This window comes from Populus euphratica, unplaced genomic scaffold (genome assembly GCF_000495115.2).
Source record: "Populus euphratica unplaced genomic scaffold, PopEup_1.0 scaffold153.1, whole genome shotgun sequence".
Taxonomy (NCBI): Eukaryota; Viridiplantae; Streptophyta; class Magnoliopsida; order Malpighiales; family Salicaceae; genus Populus; species Populus euphratica.
The window spans coordinates 348,971-366,988 of NW_011499953.1; the positions used below are offsets into that span (position 1 = coordinate 348,971).

Sequence of the window (18,018 nt, forward strand, 5' to 3'; positions counted from 1 at the left end):
ATATTAGCATATTAAAAAAATCTGAAAATACTAAAAAATTAATTTTTAAAAAAATCACTGTCTTGGAAAATATAATAAACCACGGCTAGCATTGTTTGAGGTGACACATTGCATGCTATCAATTGAAAAAAACGAATCAGCCTGATACAAACACATCAATTACCGAAAAAGGAAAAAAAAATCATAAAACAATGGGGGAAAGAAATATACACTCATCAAATCTTGTTGCCTTGAAAAAAACAACCTCCTCGTAGGTCAATCTTTACTTTAAGCAAGAAGATGGTTTGGTTCCATAGAAAGCATAATACATACAGAGGATCAATTCATAATAACTTGCATCATTTCTATTACCTGTAAGTTACTAATACAAAGAGCAAGATTCTATTACAGTAAGCTAATGTATTGATTTCCTTCTTCTATGTACTCGTGCTGCGACTCAAATCCTAAGAGTATGGTATGAACCTTGATTCGATATTGGCAAATACCACATATGATCAAGAAAAGAGTACCTACTTTAGCTGGATCCTGAAAAGAACGAGGGAAAAGGGAACTGCTCAAAATACTAGGTAACCTTATTCGTGCACTTTCCTACTTTCTATTTCATTTACAGGATCCCTGCATTTGACGACAGAATACCTCCAATTTATTACCTTCTAACTGGCATAGAAGATGACCTGGGAATACCTTCCAGGTTAAGATTTGGTGTTTCTGATGATGACACAGAAGCTGAGGGACGAAGAAGAGGAGTGCCAACCCTACTTGAAGTTTCATTGGCAACTGGGCCAGGACAAACTGAAATAAAAGCAGGCTGCATCTCAATTTGAGTGACTGGACCATCACCAATCTCAGGAATATCAAGCAACTGATGATCATCTTCCTCAAGTGACATTACTGTGCTTGTGTCTGTGTGTATGGTAGAATCATCTGTGAAATTTCCATGCCTTCTCTTCCTCCTAGCCGCCTTCCCCCACCCATGGATTGTCTCCCTTATTCTTTGCGGAATTAATGCTGCCTTGTAGTTTGTTCCCATCTGAAAAAACAGAGGGAGCATTGCATGATGCTAATAGTAACAGGAAATGATTGAACCTAAAAATATGAAACAATCCTAACCACCTTAACACAATGAAAACCTGCTCAAACATGATTCACGTTACTAGTTCTGAGGAGGGGGGAAGGGGGCATGTCCTACTCACAAGAGGATAAAGATGATTTAATGCAATAAAAAAATCAGCCCAATCTATAGGACTCAACTTCATGACTTGTTCTCATGTCTAATAAAATATGAGGTTTGCTCCACAACCCATGCTCGATGATGGATTGTGATACAACACCACAGTATTGCTCCCAGAAAAGAAAGAACGGAGGAGATTTTTGAAAAAATAAATAAATAAATAAGACTTGGTAGCTGACAAATCAGTCCGTGAAGGTACACCCATAAACTGGGTGCTTGCGCAATACTGCATAAACATATAGTCACGAGGAACTTCACTCATCCTACTTGGACATACCAATGCATCTGATTGCCAGTCAATAGTTATGTAACTCTAGCATTATATATAAACTGCATAGATAACTATATATATAGATGAAGTGCCTTCTCTCTTTCTTTGAGATACTACGGTTGGATTCAACAATAGGCCCAGGAATGGAGATATATGCAGCTGGCATATGCTGTTAGGCTATACTGGCAATCAAGAGTCTTTATCCCTGGAAGTTCCTTTATATCTGTACTGGATACAAGTTAAAACTAGCTTACAGTAGATTATGCATTTCTAATTTATTGCTCGTGATATTTGTTTACTAGTAGATTATGCATTGGTATTTTGCTGCCTATAAATAAAAATTGACCATTAATTTTCCTTGGGGAAAAGCACTTCCCAATGAATATGATACCTGAGTAACCAGTGCATATAGTGGCAAGGTGCTGTAGCTACAGAGGAACTGCCCAGCAAACCTACAAGATAATACAATGATGCAGTTGCTGTAAAAAAGCTGATAAATCCTCAAGAAAATCTCAACTATCTCACATGTATGCATACCCCAAAACAAGTCGTGTGTACACCAGCAAATGGTTCCTAATAAAGCAGGATTTGTACCCAAATTGCCACTGTAAATTAATCAACAAAGGACATATTAGTTAATGTACAGATTCAAAATCTCATTAAGCGAGGAAAAGAAGATTTTTGTATTTCCTCATTTGTGATTCCTCTGGTCCGCGATACATTCTTTAAACGATTGCCAATTGTTTCTCAAATGAATTTAGTAAACATTAAAGCGACATAAACAAGGAAAAAGTTAGATTTTTGTTCAACCAAATCACAGAAATTATGATAAATCTGAGCTTGGTTGATGTCAAGAAGGACAAAAGTAAACTCTCACAGTCCAGTGAATACCAATCAAGTAAGAGAAGAGGAGTTACCCAAAACCAAAAGAATGAAGCCAATTCAAATGCATTCTGCAATGAAATTTCAAAGGAAAACAATGTGATGTCAGTTTTACTACTTTGGCACGCCACCATAAAACCATTTTCTAGGAAAGAATGAACTGAAAGGATGGTATGTGTTACCATTTTAATTTGAGCAATTGATCACGGTGAGCATTGCTTACCTGGAACAGAACAAAATGAATCAATGACAACATTAATTCTGGCTTCTTGAACCAGAAAAGATCATCTCGAGGCTTCAATTTTTCTCCCACAGAAAATCCAGTTAGACCAGCAGTCTCCAAAGCCAAGGTTGCAATTACATGCTGTAGCTTTGCACCCACAAGAAGAACAAGCTGCCCATGATGTGAAACATTAGAGAAACCCGATACAATCGCAAGGGTACACAAAGCTTTATTCACTCTAGATACAAAATTTGTTAAGTCCAATCAGTTGCCCGTTCAAGTGTCTGTTTCTCACTGTTTCTCACAGCATACTTGTGTTACTACCTAAGAAAATGCCCATCGCCGCATCCAAGTGATTGATAAAACCAAGACTCAAAAGAACCAGTACTCACAGTGATTGGAATGATTGCTATCCAGAAATAGAGATTAGATCCTGTGAAAGGTTCCAAAACGAACAGACCATAATTTAGTAAGTTTAAGACCTAGGATAACCCTATCATACACCAGACAACATGTGATGTAGATCACATGATGTGAAGTCCAATGTATGAAACCTGAGGCTGGTAATTGTCATGGTAAATTGAAAAGAGTCACAAATTATTCAAAAGAAAATGCACAAATCATCAAAACTTGTATATTGTTATCCAAAAGCAAGTGCAAAACAAAAGATTTTATACCATCATTTTTCACCTAAATAACCATACCTTTTACATTAAAAAGCATGAATGCAACAACAAATCCCCACAATGGACCACTGCAAGGAATTGAACAAGCAGGCATTTAGCAGGTCCATTTTCTCCTAGCTCAATCATGCAAATGAATGACCTAAAAATACAAGAAACATCCAAAGCACACGGATGGTACCTCACACCAACTATTCTTTGGAATTCTTCTTCCATAGAGCGAATCATGTAGCTGTGGAAATCATATTTCAATGAGAGGTGGTGATTCTGCCATGAATAAGAAAATAAAAGGGATATATGTTAAGAAAGCAATCACTAATAGTACCACCAGTCTATCAGCAAAGATGTTCCAATTGCATGATGCCTCAAACATGGATTTGGGTCTGACTCCGATTCTACATCTCAATTTAAATATCAAAAGAAGTAATATGGTGTCAAAATATTTTCCATCTACCATAATTTGAGGGTGGTTTCAAAATATTCCATCACAATATAATACCCATCTGATATGATCTATCTTATATTATGTTTTTTACTGCATGAGTTTGTCTACGTATATATACTCCAATATCTTCTTCTTTTTTATAAACCCTAGTACAAGCCCCTGCCTTCCTTCCATACCATTGAATTCCTCACCTGATTCTGGGATGATAATTCTCCTACATCCCTATTTTTCCTGGAGGAGAGTGCCATCTTACATTTGTAGTACATCCTTAATGCTAGTAAATTAAACTTCCCTTTATGCACCTTCAATGTTGTAAATGCTATTTGAAAATTAAACTTCACTTAAAGTGTGGGCTAACAAATAACAACAAAGTATACCATGATGAAGCCCTTACGAAGAGTAAGGTAGTCTGTGCGAACCACTGAACGCCCAAATTGCCGGAAGAAACACGTCTGCAAGTTGATAAAACGAGCAACTTCAGCAGAAATTATCATCAGGACCAAAAAAAAGAGGCAAGCAAATATAAACAGATGCACCTTCAAACAATAGAAGTAAAATGACAACAAAATGAAAAAAGAAAGGAGGAAACTAACAAGGTTAAAATGTACATTATCAACAAACATGAAAAGGAGGAAATTGCCTAATGCCCCTTCCTAAACCTTCATGAAAGAAGAAACACTAGCATCTCAAAAACCCACAACAAAGAAGCTCCAGATGTAAATTCCAATGCTTCAATTTCAGTGATCCCTATTTATTTATCTTTTTTGTGAGTTCTGAGATTGTTTACAGAGTGGGGCATGGAGGATAGACACAAGGATTGTTTTGGATCAGGTGTGTGACATGAAGATCATATTGTGAATGTCGTCGATGTAAAATTGCAATCTGATATTGAAATACATCAAAGAAAGATCAACACAAAACAAGGCCTGGTGGCACAGCTCCAATTTTATCACAGAATTAGCATGAATAACAAGCAAGCATGGACTACCAGCATAGAGAGCATTAAAAGATCAAGAAAGAGAGTTTTGTACGTACCACCCAAATAAGAAAACTATTTTTTACCAAAGGACCTGATGTATGATGTCTTACAAAGGTTGTTTGCCTTCGGAATGTCTTCTCTCTATTGATTTCTGTTACAGAATAAATTGCTAAGTCATTATTTATGTCATAAAAATATTTCTTAAATACATATTTGCAATTGAAATGATTGGAATGTGAAGGTATCCCTTGCAAAACAGCGCTTTTTTATCACACTAATTATGGAAAGCATATCATAAATATGCTGAACTGCATCAGACGTAACAATGAGTCCAGGCCTACAGAGATTGGTCATGTTTCTGCTACAAGGATGGATGCTCAAATGAGAACTCAGGAGCCAAAGTAATATCTTTCCCAATTACTGTCTTCAATGCTACCTTCCTTCAGGCTCCTTACTGACTTCATGTTAGGTCTCCAGTTTTCATAACCAAATAAACCCTTTATCTTGTCTAGTTCAAAATAAAAAAACAAAAACACTATTGCAAGTTCCTGTTCTTTCCAAAATATCTCAATTCCACCTTTGACCATCAAGATACATAAGATCAAGTCTCAATCTCCTTAAAGGTCTAGCATCTATATATATATATATATATATATATATATATATATATATATATATATTGAAGAGAGTGAGAGATTGGGCATGTATATTCTAGATCAGCCATCTTCTATAAAGCTGAAATAGGCAAAAAGAATTAGGCAACGCGACTACCATGTAAAATTTTAAATCTATCCAAAACCACTTTCCTGCTTAAAGCTTACCTGTTAATACATCATGTCGGTCCATATGAGCCACATCCTCCCATAACCTCCAACTGTGAATCTGGTGAACCAATTACAAAGTTAGACAGATGGCCACAGTGATAATAACATTATAGTTCTCTAGTTCCACGATTCAAATAATGTCTTGTCTTTAATGCAACTACAGTTCAGGGAAGAATTTGGTTTATATGGTCAACATAGTTTCCTCTCCTTGAGTCGTCTTGACATAAGACATCACAAGTTTGACTTGTAAATACTGGATGGGTCAGCACATATATTCTTATCACAGAACAAGCAGAGCCGTATTTTAGATACAAAGGGCCAAAGGTTGAAAAAACAGATGCTGATTGTAAGGCAAGCATGTTGCTTCTCGAAATGCCGTTAAAGCTTCCAGCCAAAAAGCTAATGCTTGTAGGAGGAGAGACACGTATCACGAATTATATAAGGCAACTAAACAAGATTAAACTGTATACTCTTTCCATAGTTATACCAAACTTTATACTTATCCAGTAAAACATTACTCAACAACCCCTCTGATGTCCAAGCTTAACGGAGAGCACACGGCATACTTGCTAGCAGCAGCCATGGGCCCAGCACGAGGGGCAACAGCAACAACAGAAAACAAAATAGATGCAAAATAACTTGAAGTTTAACACCTAACAATTAAACCTATAGGAAGAGAGACCCATATAAAACATGAGAACAAGTCATATTGAAAACAAATTGAAATCATTCAACCAACAGGGAATGCATACCTGGAACAAAATTTACAAACTCCTTTCCATCTAACAATAAACCAGAACCTTTTATTTCTTCAAACAAGAGAATAAATTGAATAGTGAATCTTGTTCTATACATAATTTATCCTTTTCCCTTTCATTATGTTGTGTAATTTATTTATTATGTGAACTTAATCATTCCTAAAATCACTCCACCACTAAGAAAAGCAACAACTATAAATGGAATACGAAAACATGCTTAACCTTCACAATCGCCAGCAACATTGTTAAACAACTGTAAGATACATGTGTGATTGCCATGACAAAAATGAAGCGATGCAACTGCTCAAGACCTTGATATGACACAAACGGCTCATGTCCCTGCACATCAAACAGTTTTTAGAATGGTAATTTGCCTTCTAAAAGTGACCCATAAAGAAAATCCCCTTTCTACATAATTATCATTGAGAAAACAAAGGCCATAATAAATCAATGTTGTCAATACACTGTGTTGAAAATTCAAATATTGCCGACACCGTAGATAAAATTTTAGCAAGATCATCAGCAATGTTTATATAAGATAAATGACATACCTCTTTGCAGGTATTCCGATCCAAGCCATTCAATATTCTTCGAAGTGGATGAGAACGAACAGGAAGCATCAGCAGTTTACGTCCCTCAGCAGAATTATCTTCAACTTCCTCATCAATCTCAGACCTAGTGCAAGGAGCAAAATTACCATCATAGAACTTTGATGGAATGCAAATATTGGCAATGGTGCTTGAGGTAGCTGTTAGTAGAAGTGATATGAATCCGAGCAGCATCAACTCTGAAGACAAGTACAAAACAATACTTGTGAATGAAAATTGCAAAAATACATTAAGGGGAACTAAGAATCACTTGTAACCGAAAGAACAAAAAGAACTTTCTGCAGCATCAAATGTTGCATTTAGAACTTGGAAAATACCTTCTTTCATTTTCTCCACGGCTGCAAGCAAAGGTTTCCTATTGGTTTTTCGCAACCACTGAAATACAAACATATAAAGCATCAAGTTTCAGAGCAGCCACCAAAGCTCTTGAAACTAACACAGTACTGACATTCCAGAAAGGAAAATAGACAAAATATGAGCTAAAAATACAAAAATGATCTGACAGATTTTGTTTCAATTCATCTGTCAATATACAGTTCTCCTACAGCGAACAGATTACATTTATCGGAAAGCTGTTGAAACAAAGTTTTACAAAGCTAGTGCTTCAATAACAGTCATCCAAAACGTAATTTTCAAATCTAAAGCATTTGATGCAATTGAAACAATCAATGAGATCTCGGCCTACAGCCATGACTATGACACAAACAGAAAACTAGAAGTATCAGCTAAAAGCCCTCAAAAAATAAATAAAAGCTATTTCGCAACTCAAAGTCATCAAACATGAGAAAAGAAGTATTGGCAGGAATCAATTACCAAGTAAAGTGCCTTGACATTTCAAAGGGCTCAAATATATAAATAAAATTTTAAGAGAATTCATTCTAGACCTTGAACTTTAAATAGAATGAAAGAAAAGAACAACAATCAAATTCTGTATAAACACAGACATCGCATGTCAAAGTGAGTCTGCTAAATCATAACAATGAGAAAATACAACCTCTGGAACAACAGGTGAGAAAATAAGAAAATTACTATACACTGGGTAGCACAACAGGTGAGAAAATAAGAAAATTACTATACACTGGGTAGACGATGCCACTTACATTACTTAGTCTGTGAATTGAGCGCTCCACAATCAAAGAAACAACTACAAAGATTGTCAGCACAGTTGCTACTGACCATGTTGGAGTTAAGGCCAAGGATCTCATTTCTTTGGTATCTTCTTCCATTCCAAGCAAAATCCTACTCAGAGACACACGAACCTTTGTTTTTAATCTTTAAGCCCCCAAAGCCTCTCCCTCTGTTAATTTTAAACCAACAACAGCAAGCAACCAAATTTTTTGCCTAGAACGCAAAACCTTTCTTTAAAACCACATAAAAACACAACTTCAACTCCAGATTCCTTCAATAATCAATTAATCATACAAATACAGTGTACAAATACGAACATCAAAATTTAGGATTTTGATCCCCTTAGTTTTCCAACTCCAGAAGCATTCATGTACCAGGGCCAAGTTCACATCTTTAGCTGTATAAAGAAACACACCAATAAAAATATCGTAAATGCGGAAATGGGATATGTCCCGAAACCTGAAATCTCTCTTACAATTGACTCCAAGCTTTGAATTCTCTACAGAATCACGAAAAAATCAAAGTTCCTTCCTTTATCAATTTGCCTAGAGAAAACGCCAGAACTCCACCATTGGTGAGTGACGTTTTCTCAGTTGCATATCACAGTGGATTCAGGTACCCAGAACCTCTCTCTCTATAAAGTTTGTATTTTTCTCTCTCAATAAATAATTCCCTTATGGAAAAGCTCACTTCTTTACGCGGTACATGTAAATGGGGCTGGTCACTTTACTACATTTTGACCAGACAGAAAATAATAAATAAATAAAATAAAATCCAGCTCAGGGACAACCGTAGAAGGTTCGAGTTGGTTTCTCTTTTATGGTAAATATTATTTTTTAAAATGTATTTTATTTAAAAATATATGAAAATAATATTTTTTTTTATTTTTTAAAACTTATTTTTGATATTAATATATACAAATAAATAAATAAATATCAAAATTTTTCAAAAATAAACCTACTGAAATCTCAAATATTATCTTAACATGAATATAAAATGATAAATAAAAACAAGAATGTTTGTTTTTATAATAGCATTGTATTTAAAAAAAAATAGATTTTTTTATTTTTAATTTTTTAATTTTTTTATATGTTAATGTTAAAAGTAAATTTTAAAAAATAAAAAAAATATTTTAATATATTTTAAAAAATTATTATTAAACCGATCACAATCACTACCCAAATAATTACACCTTCCATCAGCTGTTTAGATACCTGCCTTGCCTACCTTGTCCCGTCTGGCTATGATCATATAAACAAGATGACAGCTCAAATTTTATTTGAATTTATTGGCAACCCCGTTTAATGCCAAGCGTAGAAGGTAGCTCCGTAGCTGTATTAATGGTCGGGTTTTAGTATTATTAAAAAAATAATAATAAACTAAAATAAAAACCTAACTAACTAAAAAGAGATGAAACATTATTTTATCCTTGACTATATATATATATATTTCCCATGTGTTCAAGGATAAAATAGCCTGTCTTAGGATAATTTTGATGCTCTTAAGCTGATTGGGGCAGATGAGTATTTTGTGTTTTTGATTGTATAATGAATTTACAGCACTACCTGTAAAAAAACAAAAATTGAACTTCTACTTAAGAGGTTAGTTTTGTATTTTCAATTAAAAATACACAATAAATTAACCTTTTTAACTGTAGAATAATTATAAAAAAAACTAATGGGCAAACTAATCTTTTTATTATTTTTAATATTGTTGTACAGTAAAAAAAACTTTCGAGTCCTTGGTGTCAAGTAATTTAAGTCTTAAGTTAAAGGGTATTTGTGTTATTTGATGCTAGTTTTTTTTTGTTGTTATTTGGTTGAGGTGAGTTCATTTGAGTATTTTAATAATTAAAAAAAATTAAAAAAGCTAATGCTTGCGACTAATTCCAACAACTAAAAAGGTTATTCTACAGTAATTTTAGTTTCATCCTAGCATCTATTCTCTATAAACATGGCGCTTACACGGATAAGAAATTCGGTTTGTCATTGTGATTCATTTTTTTCTTTTTTTCTTTTTTCTTTTTTTTTTTATATTTGTGCCCTATATCACCTACCTGATATTTTAAGTCAACTCCTAGAATTTTTTTTATTCAGTCTTATTTTTGTTATAAATTTTGAAAAATAATTTATTAAATTTTTTTTTATTTCATCCTTGCTTAACTTTTTACTTTGTTATATTTAATTATTATTATTTTTATTGATACTTTTTGTAATATAGAATAATTGTCAGTTTTGTAAATTTTTTTCAATTCTACCTTTTATAAAATAATTTCTTGATAGTTTTTATTCTTATTTTTTTTATTCTTTTGTTTTTTCCTTTTGCTTTGCAAAATTTTTAAAAGAGGTATTTTTTTTCTCATTTAATTCTTTAACATTTAATTTATTTAGATTTGAATTTGGCCAAACTTATATTTAAAATTTCACAAGTTACAAACATTGAAAACTAACCTAACTTCATTCATGAGATATACCTAAAATTGTTTTAGTTTTTTTATTTTTTTAAGCTAATATTTTTTTTAATTTTATTTTTTAAAATTTAATTAATTATAGATTGAGCTTCTTTTTCTTTCGATTTTATCATTTTTTGTTTATTCTATATTTGAATTTAAAAGTATTATTTAAAATCTTGAACAATAGTTTTTCAACTCGGTAGTTTTTTCATTCAAATTAGGTTAAGTACATATTTTGAATATATAAACTCAATCCAATCAGCTTAGATACTTACTAGATTGGTGATTTGGGTGCATGTCTTATATTGAATTAAATTTTTTTTAACGTGTATAAAAAAATATTTAGACAACAATAATATTTTTAATTAACTAATAAAAACTTAAGAGTCAGGTTAAATCTTAATTAATTTAATAATATAATTAAAAAATAACATTAAAAAAATATTGGGTCGAGTCAAGTTAATTAACATGTAAAACACATGACCCGATATATGAGATAATGATAATCCCATATCAAAATAGAATCGAAAAAAATCAACTGTAAAAGGACTTATGACTTGAAAGGTTAGCAAAATTATAATAAATAAAATATTGAAGAATGAAAAAAAAAATTATTAACAACAAATTAAAAAAAAATAAGGGCTAAATCTAACATAAAATAAAAAAGATATTAAGAAATGAAATTAAAAAAAGAATTCAATTAAAGGAATGATATAAAATATTGAGGGATATAATTAAAAAAATAATTTAATTAACAGAATAATTTTAAAGAATAACTTAACTAAAAAGTAAAGAAAAATCAAATGATAGTTGAAATAAAAAAAAAATCTATTGATTATTTAAAATAAAAGAAATATCACTAAAATAAATAAGGAACAAATTTGAAAGAAAAGGAATCAAATGGATGCTTTAAAAATATGCAGAGGAAGACTCTGAAATAGAGAGAGAAAAAAATCACCGATGCTATACCATATATTTTTTCACCACATGCACTCTCCAAGAATAAAGATGATACTATGAGAATTAAAATGTGGTCATCGAAGCAGAAGCTTGCCATCCGAATAGTATAGAAACACCAATATGTATTTGCATGAATTTCAAGCGCAATCAATTTTAAAAAATGTCTAAATATTATATATATGTCTAAATATTATAAAGTAATCCTGATCAAACCTAGAAAAAAAAAATTTAAAAAAAAAGAAAGAAAAGAAAAAACCTTGACTAGAGGCAAAGAAAATTTCAATGCAAGGGTACTTTACAATAATCTAGTCAATACTACTATACCTTGTAACTCAAGAGATTTTGATTGCTAAGATAACCAATGGGTAATTCTTCTTTATTTCTTAATTTCTTTCTTTTTTTTTATTTATGTGGGGTGTTTGAGCCAGCTTAGGCGCACCACGACTAATCCCCACAGCCCACTGAATATCCTGCAAGCCCAGTAAGTAGGTAAGGCACCGCGGGGATGATAGACATGCATGGTAAGGTTCAAACCCAAATACGAAGAAAAGAGACAAGCTCCTCCCACCACTACATCAAAACCTTTTTTAATTTACCTTTTTTAATTTCTTCTTCTGATAGGGTGGGGGTGGTTAAACAACACTATTAGGATCTTGGAACTCGAATGACGTCTTGTATTTTTCTTATAGTTTTCTGTGCTACCCGATTTCAACCTTTTCTTCTCCATTTTAAAGCCCCCGCTAATCTTGGATACTATTAAGAGAAGACGACAACAACACATGCTTTGGTTTTCCTTCTTTGACTAATGGATGCCACATGATTTGCTTATAAAAAATAATCCCACTACACTCGACTTCTGGTCCCCTTTTTCTTGCCCAATAGTTGACTTTTACAGTTCCGATCAGATTCCCTTTTGTTTCCCAGGTGAAATTCCATCTCTACTCTCATCAACCATTTCCCAAAAAATGTTTGAATCCATGTAGCTGCCCAGTCAACTTATGCCCCCAGCTGATGAAGTCGGAAGAGAAGCTTTTTTGCTGTATAAATTATTTACAGATCTTCATCATGTTGGTCTATCGGTTTACCGTGAACCCGACGCTGCATTTTAATTCATCAAAACTCCAAAAAATAGTGGTGTCCGTGAGGCCATAACTCCAATAGCTGCAATCTTAGGTTGTTGATGTCTGGGTCACACGGTCCAAACGGGGACAAAAACAAACGATTATTGTCGTCGGGGCAACAAATTAGTAATCATGCTTGAATCTTTGTAAAATCATGCTATATCATTATATCCTTGAAGTTCTTACAATTCCATGGGTGGCCAGAATCTTACTAATTAGGTGTCCCTTGAAATGATGACAAGTAATTTTGCAAACTAAATAATTTATATATTTATTTTTATATAAATATCTGAATTAACTTGTATATAATTTAATTAATTTTACAGATTTTAAAATTAAAAATTTAATAAATTTTTAATAATTTTAAAATTAATGGAACTCAAACTGATAAATTCTGAAGAAAAAACCATTTATATATATTTTTTTAGATTAACGTGGGTGTCCGAACCAGCTTGCGTGCACCATAACTAATTTTACTAGCCCTAAAGTTAATGACTATGTAAATTTTCAGTGATCATTGTATAAATAACTAAAAACTTGAACATGAAATTATAAAAAGAACAAACTTTTTAATTTCAAGATTTTCCTATTTGACTAAATAATTTTTATATATCTATTTTATACATACGAGCGGGTGTCAAAATGCTCAAAATGACAGTCGAAGTTTTTTCAATCCTACACATTGATCAGGGCGGGGGTCACGGCTCGCATTGATTTGGTGTCTTCTAACAACCGCATCCTATCACGGAGTATGCAATCTAGCCACCATCCATGTGATCGAGGGTGATGCCCAATTGCATCATCATATGATTCATGAGCCATGCCCCTTGTACACTCTCTCCATATCCCTATTGGAATTTTGACTGTTCTAGCTTTGCTGGTCACTTGATTCCACACGAATTGAGTGGTCTGGTTAAGATGGTCTGACTTGAAAACAAATTTTTAGTTTTGACTTTGGAATGGATCATTCTATTAGAAAGTGTTCATGAAGATGATTGTAAAAGTTTGATTTTTTTATATTTTAAATTATTAATTTTTATATATTTTTAAATTATTTTAATATACCGATGCCAAAATTAATTTTTTTAAATATTATTTACAATATATTTTTTAAAAAATTATTTTAAATCATAACCATTACCATTCTTTTAAACAATCCTGTCAACAACGTTTGACAACATTGAAGTTTAGATCCTGTTCAAGGTTGTCCTTATAGGTTTGGCTGCCCTGCTAAAGTTTATTTTATTTTTTAGGAAGCTTGCATTCAAGATCAAGATCAACTCTTATGATCTTGATTTTATAGTCTTAGAAACAGCTCAATCAAATATGCCTGTCAGATTTAATTTATGGAGTTAATTTCAGGGTCAACTAGCATAACTTTCAAGGTATATGAAAGTCCTAACATTTAAGATCTAATTTAAACATAGAAAATGGATTCCATAGATGAGAGGAAGAGTAGTGATGATGAAAGGAAAAGCTTCTGCCATGGACCAGCTTGGTCCTGGTCATGGGTTGCAAAAGAAAGCTCTGTCCCGTGACAATATCAAAGTGAAAATGACAAGCTTAGATAGATCTCACCTTGCACGTCTTCTATTCGACCGTCAAGGAGGGATTGCCGGACGGTCGCCCATGTCCTTCTCAAACATACCTATGCCTATATACATATATAGGTATATACAAAGCACTTTCTCAAAGAGCATTCATTGTTTGGTTACGTGTGGGGGTCTTAGAAGGAGTGGGAACTGTTGGTTTTTTTAAGTATTTTTTTATTTAAAAATATATTAAAATAATATATTTTTTATTTTTTAAAAAAATATTTTTGATATCCATATATTAAAATATCTAAAAACATAAAAAAATATTAATTTAAAATAAAAATATAAAAAAATATTTAATTTTTTAATACCCCGTCATCCTCATGTGTTCGATTTTCGATCGCTGTCTAATCTCGACCACTACACATGCCATGCAAAAACATGACGAAACCGACCATTCCCATCCCAGCATGACGTAAGTTTGCCCCATCCATGAAAACCAAGGCCATGATGATTGGGACCGGTGGCTCACAAGCAAGGTCATGACGGTGCCAAATGTTGTTTTCTTGCAATCTTGCTGCCATGTTTAGAAAGCCAAAACGACAAATGAACGATCCAGTTTCTTGGATGTCTCGCAGTGCTTGTTGAAAAAGCAACACAGAGGAGTGAAAACTGTCCCAGAAGAGCAGATGATTCTCCTTGTACGCGTTTGAAAGTGCTAAAATTGAAGCAAGGAATTATGCCGCTAGAATTGCATTTTTGCCCACTATTCGACCTTCCAGGCAATATTACTTGTGAGTAGATAGGATTTTATATTTGTTGACAAGTGCCACTGCTACATGAGGACTGATCCCTCTAGCTTTGAATACAGTCACATGACATGTTGGCTCTGAAATTTTATCTGCTGCTCCATTAATGGAAGTAGATGCATTCAATTATAGGGTTTTCTCTCCTAATTAACAGATATAATAAAAGAGATTCGTGGTTTATCATGCTGCTATTGTTCATCCTTTCTGATCTCATTATTCGCAGCACCGCTTGTTAGGCAAATTCGCTTTCTAAATCCCCCAAATGTTAGATGTGTTTTAGTTTGTTCATCAAACTTTATTTTCATTCAATTTAGTCCTTAAAAGCTCTACCTTCATCGTCAGAAGGTTTTTTATTCTATTCAGGCTGCATGTTATCGCTTGTCCAAGATACCAAATATCATTTTGAAGCTCAACTATTAATCTCTGATTATTGCAAGAAGAAACAATCAAAAGAACCAATAACAAAGTTGACATGGATATAATCAAAAGCCTTTCCTCATGTATATTGTTCAATAGGTGTGTAATGGAATTCAATCACAGATAACTTTAATTTTTATCTTTATGGATTTATCTTTAAGAAAGGGACTCAATGAAAGCGGTTTCTACCTTCAATAATGCAAAAAAACTAGATCAAAAGCGGGGAATGTTATTTGATTTGATAATAAATTTTAAACTGATTAAAAAGTATTTTTGTTGTTAGGAATATGGTTTAAGAAGTTCATAAAATGTTTTTTTTTAATGTTTTTTGATGAAAATTAGTTGAAATTCATATTTTTAAAGTTAAAAAATACAGACCCTGATTTTTTAATTATTTGAGCCACTTCCAATAACAAGAAAGGTTGTAAATGAATGACATGTCATTAGCCTAAACAAGTAACACGTCATTCATTTACTTTTTAAAAAAAAAAATAAGGACAGCAGGTGATGTGTTATATGATTGATAACGAAGAAAAACTCAAACGTGTGGGCCTGAGCTTTCAGGGCTAAGCATTCCTAGGTTTTAAATATGGCATAAGGGTGCGATTTTATTTTTCTAGCCTATGAATATTTTGCCCTTCAATCATTTTTTGATTTTAATTATTTTTTAATTTTCATTTTATAACTAGATTCTTTTGCAATAAATTTATTGAAATGATGTTTGGATAATTATCCAATTATGTCATCGTTTCCAAATAATATTAGCTTGGTTTATAATAATATTACCAAATGTTTTTAAAATAAAGTTTTGTTTGTTTATTTTTATATTATAAATTTTTTTATATAATTCTACCAAGTTTATTATTCTTATATTTTTTTAAGAATGGAACCCCAAAGATTAAAGGAAAGTAAAAAAAATACGATTGCCACATAATTCTATAAAAAAAACTAAGAATCTTAAATATACACTGATTTTAAAAATATAAGTAAAACGTTAGTTATTTAAAAAAAAAAATTAGATATCACTTATACAACATCCTTCTAATCAAAAGGTTAACTTTATGATGTATTTTCTTTTAAATTTATTTTATGCATGTCATTTATTATCTAAACTATTTTATAAAACTATTCATCAATAATATATTATTGGTTAATATTTTTCTAGTTAGCATTGAAGCCTAAATCATGAGTTTTACAACAAGATGATTTTTAGTTTTAGTTTATATAAATAATATATCTTGACTCTTTATTATTATTATTATTATTATACTAAAAAGTTGAAAAGAAAACTATGTTGGTCCCTATTTAAAAGAAACTTGTGGACTTAAATTGAACTCATTCTTGATTTTAAAGTATGTAATAGGTCCATGTTAATTTTTAAAATTATGAGACATATTGACATGTTAAAAATTAAGTTTTTATCAAAAAATAATGCTAAATTGATGAAAACTCGTTGATGAATTTTTTATTTTTTATTAGAAAAAATATAAAACAACTATACATACCCAAAAATTTCAACTCCGAGAACAAATTAATAATTACATCCTAGATAAACTTGTTGTAACCCAATCCTCTCAATCTAGTTGCAACATATTGATTCTACTCTTATTCCATCCCACAAACAACATCAAATAATGAGGCTGGGAAAAATAATTAAGAGAAAAATTAATGATATTTTTTATAGGCTGATAAAATTGAAATCAAAAGATTTGATTGACTCGAGGATACTTGCAAGAAAAACATTCTAATGCTGGAGTCATTGTAATATCTATTATAATATCTATACAGGTGATAGGATGAATAGGTATTTTCTTAGCTTAAATATTCATTAAACCATATTTAAATTTTGTGCCAGACTTGAATTATGTTAAAGTTAAAGTCTAGAGAGATGGGTTGTATACTTTTAAAAAATTTATTTATATAATTTTTTTAAGATAAATATCTTAAAAAAATATTTAAGAAATTTAATATAAATATTTAATATAAATATCTTATATATATATTATAAAATATTTGTGTAATTTTTTAATATATCATCAATTATGATGTGAAGCCATATAAACACATGCGGAGACTTCCTTTTTTTCACAATTGTATGAAGTCATTATCGTAGCATGTCTCTCACCCTTGAGTTAAGGTCCGTCTAACCATGGTTAGATAGCACAGCATCATTGTTGAATGGTTTAAAGTATGATTGCTTTTTTATTTAAAAAATATTTTTTAATGTTTTTATAATTTTAATTTGTTTTTATAATTTTGAATTGTTCTAATGTGTTAATATTAAAAATATTTTTTTAAAATAAAATAAATATTATTTTAATATATTTTAAAATTAAAATACTTTAAAAAATAATCACAAATATAATATAAAATAATATCTCAATACAACGAACTTACGAGGGTTGATCGAACCAGAGGCTCGATATGTACAACCCAATGAATTTATCATCTCAAAATTAAAATACTTTATCACGTCATGTCTTTTCAGCAGGAAATGAAAATAGTTATACAGGGCAACATGAAACAAGAGACCTCGAAGACCCTTTGGGGGGGCCCAAAGCTAGCTCTATACATATGTGGGGGGTGGGGGGTTGGGGGGTTGGGGGGCGGGGCCCAAAGCTAGCTCTGTACATGGATATTTGACCTTCCAATACTTTCCAGTCTCAATAATAACAGACAAAATGGTCTCTGT

At 31.9% G+C, this 18,018-nt stretch overlaps 1 protein-coding gene across 1 annotated transcript; it reads right to left on the bottom strand.

Annotated features, from left to right (window-relative positions):
- Positions 1-233: 233 nt before the first annotated feature.
- On the bottom strand, positions 234-8,737 carry LOC105138153 (MLO-like protein 11). Its single transcript, XM_011044165.1, has 15 exons — positions 8,005-8,737; positions 7,222-7,279; positions 6,848-7,083; positions 6,519-6,635; positions 5,536-5,596; positions 4,771-4,865; positions 4,113-4,187; positions 3,472-3,557; positions 3,312-3,361; positions 3,000-3,040; positions 2,608-2,778; positions 2,420-2,455; positions 2,040-2,107; positions 1,894-1,954; positions 234-1,030 (listed from the first exon to the last, which is right to left on the bottom strand). The coding sequence occupies exons 1-15, from the start codon at positions 8,128-8,130 to the stop codon at positions 647-649; spliced, it is 1,665 nt and encodes a 554-aa protein (XP_011042467.1). The 5' UTR covers positions 8,131-8,737; the 3' UTR covers positions 234-646.
- Between the last annotated feature and the right edge of the window lie 9,281 nt (positions 8,738-18,018).